Genomic DNA, 16,817 nt, shown 5'->3' on the forward strand with positions numbered 1-16,817 from the left:
CAACGAATTGAGCCTCCCAGGTGACCCTCATGTGCATATGGCTTTTAATTATACATATATAGAACCTGATTATTAAAATGAAATTGTTCACTCTTCCTAACACCTAAAACTAACTCTCATTCCACATTCTGTTGTTCCTACAACTGCCTTCTACTCATATTCTTATTAAACCCCATTCCTCTCAGTTTTGCTGGGAAAATCTCTTATGACAAAATAACCAAAATCTCCCCTAAGGATCTACCTGTGAGAGCAGCCAGTTCAGTGCACCTAGCAGGGCTGAGGGCATTCTCTCTGCTCAGCTGAAAGCAACAACAATGGAGCAGGATACACATCACCACATGGAAGTGGCAGTAAGGGAGACTGTCCTCAGTGGACTTATTTAGTGCGCACATCTAATAGGGCAATTTGCTAGCTTGAACCTTCCAGACAACTCCCTTCCATTGCTTACGATGTGCACATCACACAATCACCGCAGCACATTCCACAAGCGACTTGAAGAACAAAGTGTGATTAACCCATTTATCTTCTGGTTAACAGGCACATTTGAGAGCTTCCATTTCTAATAAGCTAACGTTTACAATTCATTCAACAACCATGTGTCGAACACCCTCTGTTTATTAGCCATCAAGCAATGGGGATGACAGTCGAGAAAAATGTCAATCGATGTCCATCACCCACTACTACTACATAATAGAGCTGAGAGCTAATACTTAGTACATACTCCATGCCATCACCATGTTAACTACCCTAACAGACTATGAGTGGTGAGTGGACTATTATTATCTCCATCTTACAGATGAGAAAACAGATTCTGAAAGGTTCGGTAAGCTGCACAGTTAACTCAGCTATGTAGTTCTGAAGTCAAGAACTTGAAGCCAAGCAGTCTGACTTTAGAGTCTGTGTTATAAACACAAAGCCATAGCTGGCCCAATTATGCAATTACCCCATATCACACTGCACTGCAGCCATCCAGATGGCTTCAGTCTGCATCTTCAGCCCTGACCAACGTCCCCTCAAACTCTGGACATCACCAGAGAACACCTTTAGGAGTATGTGTTCAACCTAAATCCATGTGGAACCCCAAATCATGAGACAGATAAAAAGGCACTGCTCTAGCTAACGTGGAAGTGTCTCATTCTTCCATGATCTCCCTGGACTGAATCCTACAGTTCCATACAAGCTTGAAAATGACCAGTAGAAACTGCTCTTCCTGCATTCAAATCCACCAAAATTTAATATTAACCTAATATTCCAATTTTGTCTCCTATATCTCACAATATAAAACCTCTATAGGTTTTATAGCAAGACTGTTTCACTCTGTGTCTCCCAATCTGCTCTGTCTCATCCCCAGGCCCTCTACAGACTGCAGCCCTCTGTACATTGCAGTATCTGTGCCAGGCATTGTCTGAACTCCCCTGAACAAATTATAAATAGAAGCAAAACTTTTAAAATATTGACGATGATGATAATAATAATAATAACTACCACCTGAAGGGCCTTTTGTAGGCCGAACACTTACTAGGCTTAATAGGATTTCACTTTATCTTTATAATGATCCAGTGAGGAAGGGATCATAACTCCCATTTTACAGAGAGGTGGAGCCAGAATCAAAAACTTGGGCTAACTAGCACCGATGCCTGCACTCGTTCTTTTGAGCAAAACTAATTTTACTAGGAAGTACATTCACCTTGAGGGTTTATAACAGTATGATCACAAGGAAAAATTGTCTCCTTAATACAGTCATATGTTAAGGAAGGAAATACTGGGCAGGAAACAAGAGCTAGCTGTCAGGAAGAAACCTGAATGAGTGTGGACCTCATACAGCAGGATTAACAAACTTTCTGTTTGTAAAGGACCAGAGAGTAAATATTTTAGGCTTTTCAGGCCAGACGGTCTCTTCAGTAACTACTCAACTCTACTGCTAAAGTGCAAAAGCCGCTACAAGAGTGGGCATGGCTGTGTTTCAATAAAGCTTTATTTACAAAAGCAGGATTTGACTCTGGGGGCCATAGCCTGTCAACACTTCTGCCATACAGTATTCAGATGACGGCTGGCAGACATCGGGCAAATTACCTAACCTTTCTGAGCTTCCATTTCCTCCTCTATTACAGGATACTATTTTTGACCACATAGAATTAAGACAATTAACTCAAGCTAATATATCCAATGTACCCAGCACACAGGAGGCATTCAATAAATCAATAGCAGTTACTGATTTTAGTGTGGGGCAGGAAATGTAAAAGTAAGCCTGAGACATCACAAACTCTCCTACTAGATCACATAAAAACAAGCAAAAAATGCACATAGAACGCCATTTTGGCCTACTGGCTAAAAGGCGACATTTTGAGCATCAAAAAGAATAACAACTGTTATTGTAGGTCAACTATACTTCAAAAAAGAAAAAAGAAAAAAAAGAATAACAACTGCCATGGATTGCAAAACATTAACCGGGACTACCAGTTCTGGCCGTGGCAGAATTAAAGGCATTGAAGTTACCTCCTGCCATCAATAATGACAAAACTAAAAAAATATACGAAGTTGAGACACTGGACAACAGACAGTACAAAGCTGTGATGCTTAAAAGAAAGTAAATAGTATGAAAACGATAGCACAAATGACAGGATTTTAAATAGAAATATCTCGTTATATGGTTCTTTTGTTATTCGTGACATAGCAAAATAGTAATTCAAAGTATATTGATGAAGTTCAAACGCACATTACAATCTCTAGAGCAAATACTAAAATAATAAATAGAGCTAAAAAGCCAACAGAAGAGATAAAATGGAATAATCAAAAATTAATTCAATCCAGGGCACCTGGGTGGCTCAGTCGGTTAAGCATCCAACTCTTAGTTTTGGCTCAGGTCATGATTTTACGGTTCGTGCATTCGAGCCCTGCATCGGACTCCATGTTGACGGTGCAGAGACTGCTTAGGATTCTCTTTCTCTCCCTCTCTCTGCCCCTCCCATGCTCTCTCTCTTTCAAAACAAATAAATAAACTTAAATTATAAAAAATTATTCAATGTAAGACAGGAAGGAAGGAGGAAAAAAACAGCTAATCAAAAAACAAGATGGTAGACTTAAACTAAACAATATAGTTACATTACATATAAATAGACTAAACTCCCAATTAAAAGATATTGTCAGATGAGATTTTACAAAAACAAGTCCCTACTAGATACTGTTTACAGAGAGAGGGTAATCTGAGAACACCTGAATCCACTGATCCAACTTTATCATAACTAAAACAACCAGATGTTAGTTACACACCCATTGATAGAAAGTACACATAGGAACTACCTATGAAATGTTTTTGCCAAGAAAATTGACCTGAGGGGCGCCTGGGTGGCTCAGTCGGTTAAGCGGCTGACTTCGGCTCAGGTCATGATCTCGCGGTCCGTGAGTTCGAGCCCCGCGTCGGGCTCTGTGCTGACAGCTCAGAGCCTGGAGCCTGTTTCAGATTCTGTGTCTCCCTCTCTCTGACCCTCCCCCGTTCATGCTTTGTCTCTCTCTGTCTCAAAAATAAATAAACGTTAAAAAAAAAAAATTAAAAAAAAAAAAAAGAAAATTGACCTGAATACAAGTAAGCCTCAAGAGCTAACCATCAGTTTACAGAAATACAAGAGATAAGGAGGTATGTTCAAAAACAGTATGAAGATGCTATCAACCAAAGGCAGAATGTGGAAACTTCTCCAGGATGAGTTGATCTGGCCTGTTCTACAAGTAAAAGGTACTGGGGGAGGGGAAGATGGAAACGGTTATTAGACGAAAAATGTCTTTAAAAGCAAAGTTTTCTCCAACTGGTAGCAGAAGAGATCAGAGAGATTTGAAGAGTAAGAACTCAACATGACATTACTGACTTAAATGGGGAGGGGACAACATGAGAAGTAATGTGGGTCGCCTTGAGGAACAGAGAGCAGCCCTTGGCTGACAGCCCACAAGAAAATGGGGATCTTAGACTTAAGGCTGCACAGAACTGCATGCGTTCTGTCAATCACCTGAAGAAAACTGAAGCACATTCTTCCCCAGAGCCTCCAGATAAGAGCCCAGCCTTGACAAACACCTTTACTTGGACCTTCTGTGACACTAAGTAGAGAGCACATACAAACCTGCCTGGACTTCTCACTACAGAATTATCAGCTAATAGATGAATACTGTTTTAAATAACTAAATTTATAGTCATTTGTTATGCAGCCACAGAAAACTAATAACACAAGGCTTATATGAGAAACCTGGCCTTAACCCCTTTACCCTAGCTATCCATGCTACTGTAATAAATAAAATGTAAATTCACTTAAGACTGTTCCTAAAACCAGGTAAAGTTTTAGTCATGATGCATGTTCCTCATCAAAGGTCCAAAAAAACAAAAAATCAAAACTGCCTGATACAGTGTCAGTGTTTAATAAATATGAATGCTCTCATCTTGAATTCCTTTATTATTTATGAGTCACACGTACAGGGCACTTAAGAAGTCCATGTGGTATTGTACAGTCTCACTCAGAACTATAGCAACAGTTTCTAGAGGTAAAATGTCAAGTTTAAAGTAAAATGTCAAGTTTCTAAGACTCACTCTTCTTTATATTCTACTATAACACCTGGCATGGTCCTAAACATACATTAGGCATTAAGAAAAAAAAAAAAAAAGATCTGGCAGATGGAAATAAGTATTTTTTACATTGGATTTGCTTTGGTCTTCCTCAAATGAGCAAGAGTTAGTTCTGAAGTACACAAAAGGAACACAGTCAAGGGATGAGGCCAAGACAAAAGTAGCCTTACCTTTACATCTGGCACCTGGGCACCAAGGCTGCTGAGTCCCACGATGGAGTAGAAAGCAGTTTCCAAACTTGTGAAGGGGCGGTCCAGTGAGGCTTTCAGTCTCTCCACATCTGGCTTGGTGAGGTAGTGAGTGGGCGTCAGAGCCTGGGTGCTGGCTATGATTGTCAGAGCCAACAGGAAGACAGTGCTTGAACCTTGGGGGGAAATGACTATTAAATACACTCCACAAACGATTCCAAAGTTCTACGTACAGTTCCAATGATGGCGTACACCAAGGTCTGGGAACCAAATCATAAGAGGAAGTGGGAGGGGACTGGGAGGTTTAAACTGGAAAGAAGTCCTAGGGAAGTGGTGGGTACGGTCTCCTTCATCCATCTGAAGGGCAGTCCTCCTGGCAGCCTCTGTGGGCTCAAGCACAGAACCCATCATGCCACTCCACTTCAAGCACGTTTGTAACTCCTATGCCGCTAGGACAGGCCCAATCCTGACCCCTCACCACGGCCTTGCCTGCCTCTCACAGGATCTCTTCCCTCACTCTTCCCTCCATCTGTGGCTCTCTGGCTCCCTCTGTTCCTCTAATGAGTCATGTTCTTCCCTACCCAGCACTTTTTCATGCTTTCCCTTACTTCAACTTTGCTTAATTTTTACTCTCAGATTTCAGTTCAAGTATCTCTTCTTTAAAAAGCCTCCCAACAGCCCTCAGTACTTGGGTTAGGTCCCCAGTACTATAGTGACTTATATAGCCACACTATAAAGTACTATAAAGAATGTGACCTCTGAGGCCAGGTTTAAATTCTAGCTCTGCCACTTATTAGCAGTGTGGCTGTGGCAGTTACAATGTGGCCAACCCATGCCTTAGTTTCCTCAAGTGTAAAGTGGGACAGTAACAGTACCTACCTTAGGGGTGTAATGAGGATTACATGAGTTAACATAGAAAGATCTTAGAGCAGTGACTCTTACAGCAAGAACTACATAAATGTTAGCTACCTCTATTAGCACTGCTATTGTTGCCAGATCAATGCATAGCAACCGGTACTTCTTCCATGTTGTCTTTTTCACAACCATAAGTAATAGTGTAATGTCTGATTCCTCTGCTAAACAGTAAGCTCCAGGATACAGTTTCTCCGATACATCCCCGTATTTCCAAGTATTACACATCACTCGGCATAGTACTAAATTAATATTTGCTAAATACATGGAAAGAAAAGTTAATCCTTGTCTATTACACTCCAGGAGACAGGAAGCAGTTAGGAATGGTACATTCTATGGGCTGATTCCTGAATTGTCTGCCACCCGATTGTACAATATCCATCCTTCACCACCACCACCTTATCCATACTTTTCATGGTTTCAGTTACCCATGTTCAAACACAGTGCAGGACTGTCAGGTCAACAGTAGCCTAACGTTACATCACAATGCCTGTGTCATTCACCTCACTTCATCTCATCACGTAGGCATTTTATCATGTAGTTATCTATATCAAGAAGGGTGAGTACAGGACAAGATATTTTGAAAGAGAGGGAAGACCACATTCACATAGCCTTTAGCACAATGTATTGTTGTAACTGTTCTTTTACTATTAGTTATTGTTGTTAATCTCTCACTGTGCCTGATCTATAAATTAAACTTTATCATAGGTATGCATGTATAGAAAAAAACACATATGTATAGGGTTCAGTTTTAGGCATCCACTGGGGTTCTTGGAAAGTGTGCCCTGCAGATACGGGAGCACTACTATAATCATGAGGCTAATAGAAATGGTCCTAAACCTCTGCCTATAGTGTCAAATTTACTTTGAACTATAATCCCTTAAGAAAGGCATTATTAGGGAGAGCCTGGCTGGCTCAACTGGTAGAGCATGTGACACTTGATCTAGAGGTTGTTGAGCTCAATGCCCACATTGGGCATACAGATTACTTTTTTTAAAAAGCAAGATTGTATCTATTTTACAAATAAGAAAATTCAGAGTGAGAGTAGCCTGCAGCCGATCTTGGACTCAAACTCAAATCTAACTAAAGAGGTTAGATAATTATTTTTTGGAGTATATTATAGAAATGATGCCTACATGAGTGCTACTCAGAATCGTTCTTCTATGAATGCTAGTTCTATTTAAATCCTTGTGTATGTGTTAAATAATCTAAAAAATGTGAAAGTTCTTTTTAAAGCACTAGAAAGAGAGGTGCCTGGGAGACTTAGTCATATGAGCATCCGACTCAATGTTGGCTGAGGTCATGACCTCATGTTTTGTGAGATCAAGCCCCACATGGAGCCCTACATTTTGGGATTCTTTCCCTCTCTCTCTGCCCCTCCCCTGCTCACGTTTCCTCTTTCTCCCTCTCAAAATAAAAAAATAGACATTTTAAGAAAACACTAGAAGGGGTGCCTGGCTGGCTCAGTCAGTTAAGCGTCCGACTTTGGATCAGATCACGATCTTGCCATTAGTGGCTTCGAGCCCCGTGTTGGGTTCTGTGCTGATAGCTCAGAGCCTGGAGCCTGCTTGGGATTGTGTCTCCCTCTCTCTCTGCCTTCCCCTGTTCACTCTCTGTCTGTCTCTCTCTCTCTCAAAAATAAACATTAAAAAAAATTGTTTTTAAAAACACTAGAAAGAAATCTATAAGGCATTCATTAATAAAATATTTATTGGATGCCTACCAAGCCCTATTTTTGGTATTAAAGCAGGAAACAGAAAAAACAAAACAAGACCTCACGGAGTCTACATTCTAGGGTGAAAAGAAAGATATCACACAACACAATTAAGAAACGTTACTTATCACGTTAGGTGACAATCATTATGGAGAATAAAAAAGCACAGAAGAGATTAACTGAGAAGAACTACAATTTTTAATATGAGAGTCTATAAAGGTCTAACCAAGAAATAAAACTACTGTGTATAGACCTGAAGGAAAAGAAGGAGCAAGTCACAAAGACATTATTGGGGAAACTATCCCAAGAAGAAAAGCAAGTGCAAAGACCCTGAATCAGCAGTATATATAGTATTCTCGGATATTAGCAAAGAGGAAAGTATAGCTAGAGTAGCATAAGCAAAAGATGAAAAGTACGGAAGCGGTGATAAAGGCAGCAGAGGTTAAATCTGAAGGGCCTTTAACATCTTTGTAGGGCCTCTGGCTTTTAATGAGTGAGATGGGAGCCACTAGAAAGTTTTGAGGAGTGATTTGATTTACATTTTAACAGGATCATTGACACAATTGTCAGGATTTAATGGGATCTTGACACAATTGTCAAGAATAAACAAAACTGTGTTGAGACTATGCAGGAGAAAGGACCTAAAAAGGATCACCAGTTAGTAATAACCCAAGTAAAAAGATAATGGTGGTCACAGCCAGGGTGACAGTAGTAGAGGTGAGAAGCAGTCAGAGTCTGGCTAGAATTCAAGGTCAAAGCCAGAACTTTTAAAGGGTAGAAAAATGCAAGAAAAATCTGAATCTCCAGTGCTTTGTATACATGCATGTACTCAATATATTAAGATCTAGTAAATGACTATGAAAACATGTGTGGGATATGCCCATACTATATGCTAAGTACTTGGCATGCACTGAGTCATTAAATCTTCACAACATGCAAATGAGTGTGGTTTACAGACCAAGAAATTGAGACTCAGGAGTTACCTGCCCTAAAAAACAAATGAGAATCAAACTGCAGGCATTTTGAATCCAAAGTTTGTTTTTAACCACTCTATCACCCTCAACTTTTCAAAAACTGGAACAATGACCCAGTATCTTATTCACTGTTATCGTGGGCAAGTTACTTCTCTTCTTTGAAATTCTGCCTTCCTATCTGTCAAATGTAAATAATAGTACACATGCCCCACGCCGCCGCGGTGAGACTACATGAGGATTCCATTCTGCACAGTGCTCACTCAATAACTAGCAATGCAGTTAACTTTACTGATGCTTGCTTAGTGCCATATACTATTTTAAACTACGCAAGGGAATCAGCTTATTTTGATACAGCAATTTATGCAGCGGATAATGTGACTGATCTAGTTTACACATAAGAAACTGAGGTGCGGAGAGGTTAAGGAACTTGCGCTGGAACACAAAACGAACACCTGACAGGCTACAAGCATGCACCAGCAGAATCTAACTTCAGAATTTATACCCTACGTTCTCAGGTGAGTGATTTCCTTCCTCCTTTTTACTAAAAAGGAAACCACGGTCCAAAGAAGAACGATTTGGCCGAAAGCTTCCACTCAGGCACCCCCCGCCGGCCCGGGAACCGCCGCGAGTCAAATGAATGAGTGAAGCCAGACCTAGGGTTAACCGCGGCCCCCGGTTGGGCCTCGAGGGCACCCGTAGCTCCACGCCGCACTCGCACCACCCCACCTCCGCTTGCCTGCAGTCCCACCAGCTAGACAGCCCTCCATCACACGACCCCAAAAAGAGCCCAAGCACATGCCCCTTCCCCACAGGGGAAGAAGCTCCCGCCTGGCCGGCTCCCGAGGGGCGAGCACTAGCCTCCCGCGGGCTACGGCCCACTCGCCCAGGCGTGCCGGCCGCGGGGCCCCGTTGCCGAGCCATGCACAACGCCTCACCCGGCGACGCCATTTCTCCGAGCAGGTCCCACCAGGGCCCGAGCCGCAGGCTGACTTCCGCTCGGGAAAGTGGCGCCAAGAGCGCGCCGGAGGGGACGCCAGGGACTCGCGGCGGTCTGCGCGTGCTGGGATGGGATCTAGACACAGGTTAGTCCCTGCCGTCCCGCTGGGTCGGGCCAGTCCCAGCAGCTGGGACCTGAATTCCAGTCCCCACGCGCAAAGGGCGCCGCGGTCCTTCTGTATAGGCCCGCCTCCCCCCCGCAACCTGGCCCATTTGGAACCGGCCGCCTCGCAACGGTCTTGATCCGGGCGCTACCGGTACGCGGTTGGATGAGGCTTTGGGGAAGGCCCGAAACGGGGCCTCCTCTGATTGGCCAATCGCGTTGATTGGCCGATCGCGCCGTCACTCAGTCTTCTCTCTGCAGCCCGGCCAATTTTAAAGGAATGGGTAGGGTCCCTTGAGGAAGGGCAGGTAATATTCGAGGGCTTAGGTTTTCTTTTTCTTTTCCTTTTAATTTTTTTTTCCTTTAAGGAATTATGGCAGTTTCCTCCAAAGACTGTTTCGCTCGTTAGTAACTGACCTATAGGTGACGTTTAGTACCTCTCAAAATAACTCTGAGCCTATTAGCCCAATTTTACAGAAGTAACAGGGTCAAAAATAGAAGTGACTCCTGAGACAAAAGCAGCTTGTTTGTTTTAAGATAAGAAGAATCCCGTAATAATAATAAAAAAAAATGAAAGTGTCTTATCTAAGAACTCAATAATAACTAATTGTAATAATTGAGCGTTTACAGGATAGCCCGAGTGTAGTAAGCATTCTCTGTACTTTATTTACTCCTTATCACCATTCTGTGAGGTTTGTACTGTTATTCCCATTTTCTAGAGAAAGGAACTAAAGATTTGAACCCAGACATTCTGACTCCATAATCTGTGCTTTTAACTGTTAAGAACATCTAAAAGCATGCACAATATGGTAAATATTAGTGTCCCCAATGTCATTACCCCAAATAGGGAAGAGTGGTCTTTCTGTCTGCTACTGTACTATTAAATAAAATAGATACTTACATACTAGTTATACGTGAATATCTGAATTTGACTTTAAATTAATTAAAATTAAAAGTTCCTTAGTTGTGCTAGTCACATTTCAAGTACTCAATAGCCACATGTGGCCACTGGATATCATTTTGGACAGCACAGAATTATAGAAATTTCCAATATCACAGAAATTTCTAATGGATGGTGCTGATAGAGAATATATATATATATATATATATATATATATATATATATAACTCTTACTGAAGCACCTGAGTGGCTCAGTCAGTAAGCCTCTGACTTTTGATTTATATTCAGGTCTTGATCTCGTGGTTGGTGAGCTCGAGCCCTGTGTGGGGCTCTAAGCTGACAGTGCAGAGCTTGCTTGGAATTCTTTCTCTCCTTCTCTCTCTGCCCCTCCCCTGCTCAGGCTTTCTCCCTCTCTCTCAAAATAAATAAATAAATACTAAAAAAATCTTCCAACTCAATAATAAGACAACCAGTGTTGTGCTGGAACCATCTCATACTGACTTGCGAGACTCACTTATTAAATTTAGCAAGAACTTTTCAAATTGGTTGTTAAATACAGCTACTTAGAAAAATTAAATTATACAAACTTAACAATGAAATAAAATCTATTGAAAACTAAACTCATCATTTCGTTATTATTTTACTACATTTTACCATTGTGTATGCTTTTATGGTTGTTTATATCTATTGCAATCATGGTGTAGGCACATTTGCAGCTTTACCAGATAATGCCAAATATTTCCAAAATGGTTGTACCAATATACACTACCAACTCTGATTTATAGGAGTTCTGTGCTCCACATCTTTGTTTTTTTTTAATGTTTATTCATTTTGAGAGAGAGAGCGAGAAAGAGAGGGAGAGAATCCCAAGCAGGTTCTGTGCAATCAGCACAGAGCCCGACGTGGGGCTTGATCTCACAAACCATGAGCATGAGATCATGACCTGAACTAAAGTCAAGATCTGGACACTTAGCCAACTGAGCCACTCAGGTGCCCCCCCCCCCGCCCCGTTCCACATCTTTGTCAACATCTTATATTCATGCCAATGTAAAAAAAAAAATTCAGGCAATATAAAAGTTTAAATACCATAAGTTTTCCTACACGTATCCCAACATTTGTGTGTGTGTGTGTGTGTGTGTGTGTCTGTCCATATGTATACACACAGTTTACACACATTGCTCAACAACTTGCCTTTTCATTCATTACTATATGCTAAACATTGAGAAAATAGAGATCTATTCAGTCACTCAGTCAGTTTTTATTGAACATTATCTTGTGCCTGGCAGTATTCTAGTCTCTTAGAATACATTCGTGAACAAAGCAGCCAAAGATCCTTGGCTTCATGGAACTTACATTTTTTGCAGGAGGAGATGATAAACAATATCATAAGTAAGTGAATGATACATTAAAAGGTATTGCATGCTATAGAAACAAAAAGTAGGAAAGGATAAAGGAGATTAGGGAAGGAGAAATTGTTCTACCTCAGTTTCTTTTAACAGCAGCATGGTATTTCTTACCTATCCATTCATGCCCCATGAGGCTGACAATGTGCTAGGTGCTGGGAATACAGCCATGACCGTGTAGAGAAGGTTTCTGTCCTCATGGAGCTTACAGTCTGATGGGAGACAGTCAACAAACAAACACAAATGAACTTGATAGTTGTAGGTAATGGTTAAATACTATGAAAAAAAAATTAGAAAACAGCTGTGGGACTGCGTGGGGAGAGGCTACTTCACTTAGACTGGTGACCAGTAAATGCTTCTCTGCGAAGGTGACATTTAAGCTTTCACCTGAGTGATGACATGGAAGCAGTCCTAAAATACTAACCTTTCTAATCCCCTCTTCATTCCTAGGATCTGTAGTCGGGAGGAAATAGTGATCCCTTGTGCTTCTGACAATGATTCAGGAAGTGTGGATTTGCAGCTGAGCAACTTAGAGGATGTTAAAAACGATGCAAGTAGCCTTGAACTTACAGGTGAAAGGAGGAAAGGATATTTATTTATTTATTTATTTATTTATTTATTTATTTATTTATGGCAGGGACTTTTCAAGTCACATTGCTGGATAAGAGCCCTCAACTAGACTTTGACAATGAATTTGGTCCCTGCATTTAAGAGCTTGGAATATGGTTGGCAAAATGAGATAAAATATATTTGTGTAGACATATAGGAAACTGTGACAGGCAATCTGCAGACTTGCACAAGTCTAGGTGCTGGAAGGATTCTGATAAGAGAAAGATGGTTGTAGGTGGAAACTTGATTGGGCTACAGAATATCTATCTTTTATTCTACAAACAGTATACAGTTTGTATACCAGTTGCTGAGTATACAGTAATGAACAAGATTGACATGTTCCCTGTCCTCAAAGAATTTGCTGGAAAGGACCAAAAAAAGTAAACATATCAAATAAAGTATGAGCTGTAGTTAGTACTCTAAAAGAATTATACAAAGGGCTGAGACAAAAAGTAAGGGAGATGGGAGCCGATTTTAAGCCATGGTCGTCAGAGAACACCTATCTGAGATGGTGTGGTTCAAACCTGAAGGAGTCCTCCAGGATATGAAAGAACAACCCATGCAAGAAGTAGAGGAAGGAACATTCCAGGTGGATATAATAGCATGTGCATGAGACAGGAAAGACTATTTAGGAACTACATTTACTCATTTCTACACTCAATCAACAAATATTTATTGAAGCCCTACTATGCTATAAACGCTGATCTAGCTGCTGGAGATCTACTAGTGAACAGAACAGACTTATAAATAAATGACTGGAACTCAGTTTAATATGGATGATTGGGAGTGGGGATAGGGAACAAATATAAAGAGGTTTTTCAGCAGCTAGGAGGATACTTATTCAAAACAGGCAAAGAGAGGATTTAAGAAAGGCATCCTGGCACAGAGCCCTGAAAGATGAGTGGGTGCTAGCTAGGCAAACAGGGTAGGAAGTAGGGAAGGTGGGGAAGAAGGAGAAACAGGCAGAGAGAAGGAAAGCCCATGCAAAGATGAGAGGTGAATGAGAACAGGGCTTCTAGTGCATGAGAAGAATGTGACAGTGAGTTGCAGGAATCTGCAGGAGAGGCTATAATTCAGGAGAGCAAAAAGTGTACAGAAGAAGGGTGGTAGAAACCCTCAGATGATGGGTATGTAAAGGGGGAAATAGTAAGACTGTTTCCCCGACAGGAATAAGGGATTTGGTTTAGGAAAATAGAGGAGGTAAGGATGCAAAGCAATACGAAGAGAGAAAGGATGCCACCATAATTGTCACTCAGCAAAGGAATAATATTTACCAACACTTCCTTGGTGCTAGCTCTGTATCAACCAAATGAGGTAGGCTCTATTATCATCCCCATTTTGGAAATGAAGAAATATGTCCGGAGAAAGTAAGATCACACAAGGTCAGAATGCTAGAAAGAGGCAGAGCAAGGATCCAAGCCTAGGCAGACCTACTCCATAGCCTGTGCTCTTAATCAAAGTGTATCCCAGGTCTGGAAGGAGAGACTTCAGAGAATTACTGCAACCTGGTCCAGTAGGGAGAGATCAACAAGGGGCTGCTACTATATTTTAAGCTCTTGTCACTACAGAGTCATAGACTTTTTTTTTAATGTTTATATTTGAGAGAGAGAGACAGAGCATGAGCAGGGGAGGGGCAGAGAGAGAAGAGAGGGAGACACAGAATCCAAAGTAGGCTCGAGGCTCTGAGCTGCCAGCACAGAGCCCAATGCAGGGCTCAGACTCACAGACTGCGAGATCATGACCTGAGCCGAAGTCAGATGCTTAGCCGACTGAGCCACCCAGGCACCCCAGAGTCATAGACTTTTTAATAATAAAATCTACTATTCAAATGCTTATTGGAGGCCACATACTGAGATAAGTCTTTTGTATTTATTACCTCACTTAATCCTCATAATAACCCTGTCTTACAGGTGAGGAAACTAAGGTTCCAAGAGGCAAACTAACTTGATAAAGATCATGCAACTAATAAGTAGTAGAGCCAGGATTCAAATTAGTCTCAAACTGAGATATAAAGTCCGTGCTCTTAACCACTCTGTCATAGCTCACACTTAAAGGTTTTTGTAGCTTAGGAGGCCCTTAAAGAATGTTGAATTTGTAATTGAGAAAATTGAGACTCAGAGAGCAGAAGGGACTTAGTCAAGGTTGCAGAGCAGATAGTAAAGGTGAGACCAGGACATGCCTAACCTGATGTCCAGTGGCTCTCCCCACTAGACTGTATAACTTTACGTAGTATGGAGGCATCACCTGCTGTGTTCGTTTTGGTATTAGACTCGGACATCTCTGACATCGCTGGACTCCCTCAGGAATCGCTCACAGATAGCTTCAGACACCTGACCCAACAAGGCCCCCTCAGTGAGCCCATTGTTGAGAGGCTGATCCAGTCCATCCAGGAGTTTTTTAATGGTGACCAACAGGTATGTGCAAGCAGTCTTACCTAGTTATCCAACTTATTCCTCCATTTTAACAAATATTTTAAACATTTATTGTTTTGTTAACATGCAAATATAACTGATATTCTAGACTATAAAACTTATTTATGATTATATTTTGATAATATACATATATACATTTATAAATTGTATTTATACTTGTTTATAAAAACTATAAAATTCCTATTAAAGGAAGAAAATAAAAATAAAAGTCTTTACAAATCCCACTCTCCTAAGATAACTAATGTTAACGTTTCAGTGTATTTATTTTCAGTCTTTTTCTTCAACACATATAAATGCATGTAATTAGGCATGCCTGGGTGGTTCAATTGGTTAAGCATCCACCTTTGGCTTGGGTCATGATCTTGCGGTTCATGGGTTCAAGCCCCGTGTCAGGCTCTGTGCTGACACCTCAGAGCCTGGAGCCTGCTTCAGATTCTGTGTCTCCCCCTCTCTCTCAGAGCCCCCCTCTCACATCAGAGATGGTGGGAGGAAAAAAGTTTTCTAGGTCAATAGCTATAGATCTGTATTTTCCTACTTAGCACAGTATTCTGTTGTTCAGGCAAAACATTCATTCATTAGTTTATTCTGTGAGAGCACATAACAGAAGAATTTATCTTAACCTTGGGCATTTCTTTTTTTTTAATTTTTTTTTAACATTTATTTACTTTTGAGACAGAGAGAGAGCATGAACAGGGGAGGGTCAGAGGAAGAGGGAGACACAGAATCTGAAACAGGCTCCAGGCTCCGAGCTGTCAGCACAGAGCCTGACGTGGGGCTCGAACCCACAGACCTCAAGATTATGACCTGAGCTGAAGTCGGACGCTTAACCTACTGAGCCACCCAGGCGCCCCAACCTTGGGCATTTCTGAGGAAGGACACCTTGAGCTCAGATCCGAGGAATGACTAGGAGACAGTAGGAGAAGTTAGAATTGGAGGAAGTATTCCAGAAATAGGACATGGTATGTTTTTTTTTTTTTTCAACGTTTATTTATTTTTGGGACAGAGAGAGACAGAGCATGAACGGGGGAGGGGCAGAGAGAGAGAGGGAGACACAGAACCGGAAACAGGCTCCAGGCTCTGAGCCATCAGCCCAGAGCCCGACGCGGGGCTCGAACTCACGGGCCGCGAGATCGTGACCTGGCTGAAGTCGGACGCTTAACCGACTGCGCCACCCAGGCGCCCCAGGACATGGTATGTTTAACAACCTTGAGGCAGAAAGGAGAAGAGCATGTTTTATGAACTGAGAGAAGCCTGGTATGTTTAAGTGACAGTATCGAAGGTGTCTGTCATTTGTCAACAGACACTTAGGTTGTTTCCGTATCTTGGCTGTTGTGAATAATGCTGTGGTGAACCTGGGAGTGCAGAGGTCTCTTTGAGATCCAGATTTCATTTTCTTTGAATATATATATGCAGATGTTTTGGTTTGTAAAAATTATTCAAGCTTTACATTTCCTTTATGTATAATGCTAATTAAAAATTTTTTAGGGGCCCCTGGGTGGCTCAGTCGGTTAAGTGTCTGACTTCGGCTCAGGTCATGATCTCACGGTTTGTGGGTTCAAGCCCCACATCAGGCTCTGTGCTGACCACTCAGAGCCTGGAGCCTGCTTTGGATGCTGTGTCTCCCTCTCTCTCTCTGCCCCTCCTCTGCTCACACTCCATCTCTCTCTCTCTCTCTATCTCTCTCTCTCTCTCAAAAATAAATAACATTTAAAAAAAATTTTTTAAAGCCAGAATGTTGGTCTTCACTTTTTTTTTTAATGTTTATTTATTTTTGAGAGAGAAAGAGAGAGGGAGGGAGACAAAGCAGGCTCCAGGCTCTGAGCTGTTGGCACAGAGCCCGATGCAGGGCTTGAACTCACAAACAGTAAGATCATGACCTGAGCTAAAGTCAGACACTAAACCGACAGAGCCACTCAGGCACCCCTGTTGGTCTTCACTTTTGACTTAAACTGTTCTTTACACTTCATGGCAGCAGAGCT

The 16,817-nt window shown here is 41.6% G+C and overlaps 2 protein-coding genes across 3 annotated transcripts in view; one reads left to right on the forward strand and one right to left on the reverse strand.

Moving 5' to 3' along the window:
* Positions 1-9,596, reverse strand: part of RPN2 (ribophorin II) — a 61,460-nt gene extending 51,864 nt beyond the window's left edge. The window contains exons 1-2 of one of the 2 annotated variants that reach the window (XM_030309649.2): positions 9,330-9,596; positions 4,777-4,970 (exon numbers count right to left, since the gene is read on the reverse strand). In XM_030309649.2, the coding sequence (XP_030165509.1) occupies positions 4,777-4,970; positions 9,330-9,342 (207 nt within the window). In that variant the 5' untranslated portion in view covers positions 9,343-9,596. The remainder of the gene's footprint in view (positions 1-4,776; positions 4,971-9,329) is intronic. The other variant, XM_030309648.2, reaches the window with a different exon arrangement.
* Positions 9,378-16,817, forward strand: part of MROH8 (maestro heat like repeat family member 8) — a 30,805-nt gene continuing 23,365 nt past the window's right edge. Inside the window, exons 1-3 of the mRNA XM_032592573.1 lie at positions 9,378-9,476; positions 12,248-12,369; positions 14,675-14,820. Coding sequence (XP_032448464.1) covers positions 9,460-9,476; positions 12,248-12,369; positions 14,675-14,820 — 285 coding nt within the window. The 5' untranslated portion in view covers positions 9,378-9,459. The remainder of the gene's footprint in view (positions 9,477-12,247; positions 12,370-14,674; positions 14,821-16,817) is intronic.

This window comes from Lynx canadensis, chromosome A3, assembly GCF_007474595.2.
Source record: "Lynx canadensis isolate LIC74 chromosome A3, mLynCan4.pri.v2, whole genome shotgun sequence".
NCBI lineage: Eukaryota > Metazoa > Chordata > Mammalia > Carnivora > Felidae > Lynx > Lynx canadensis.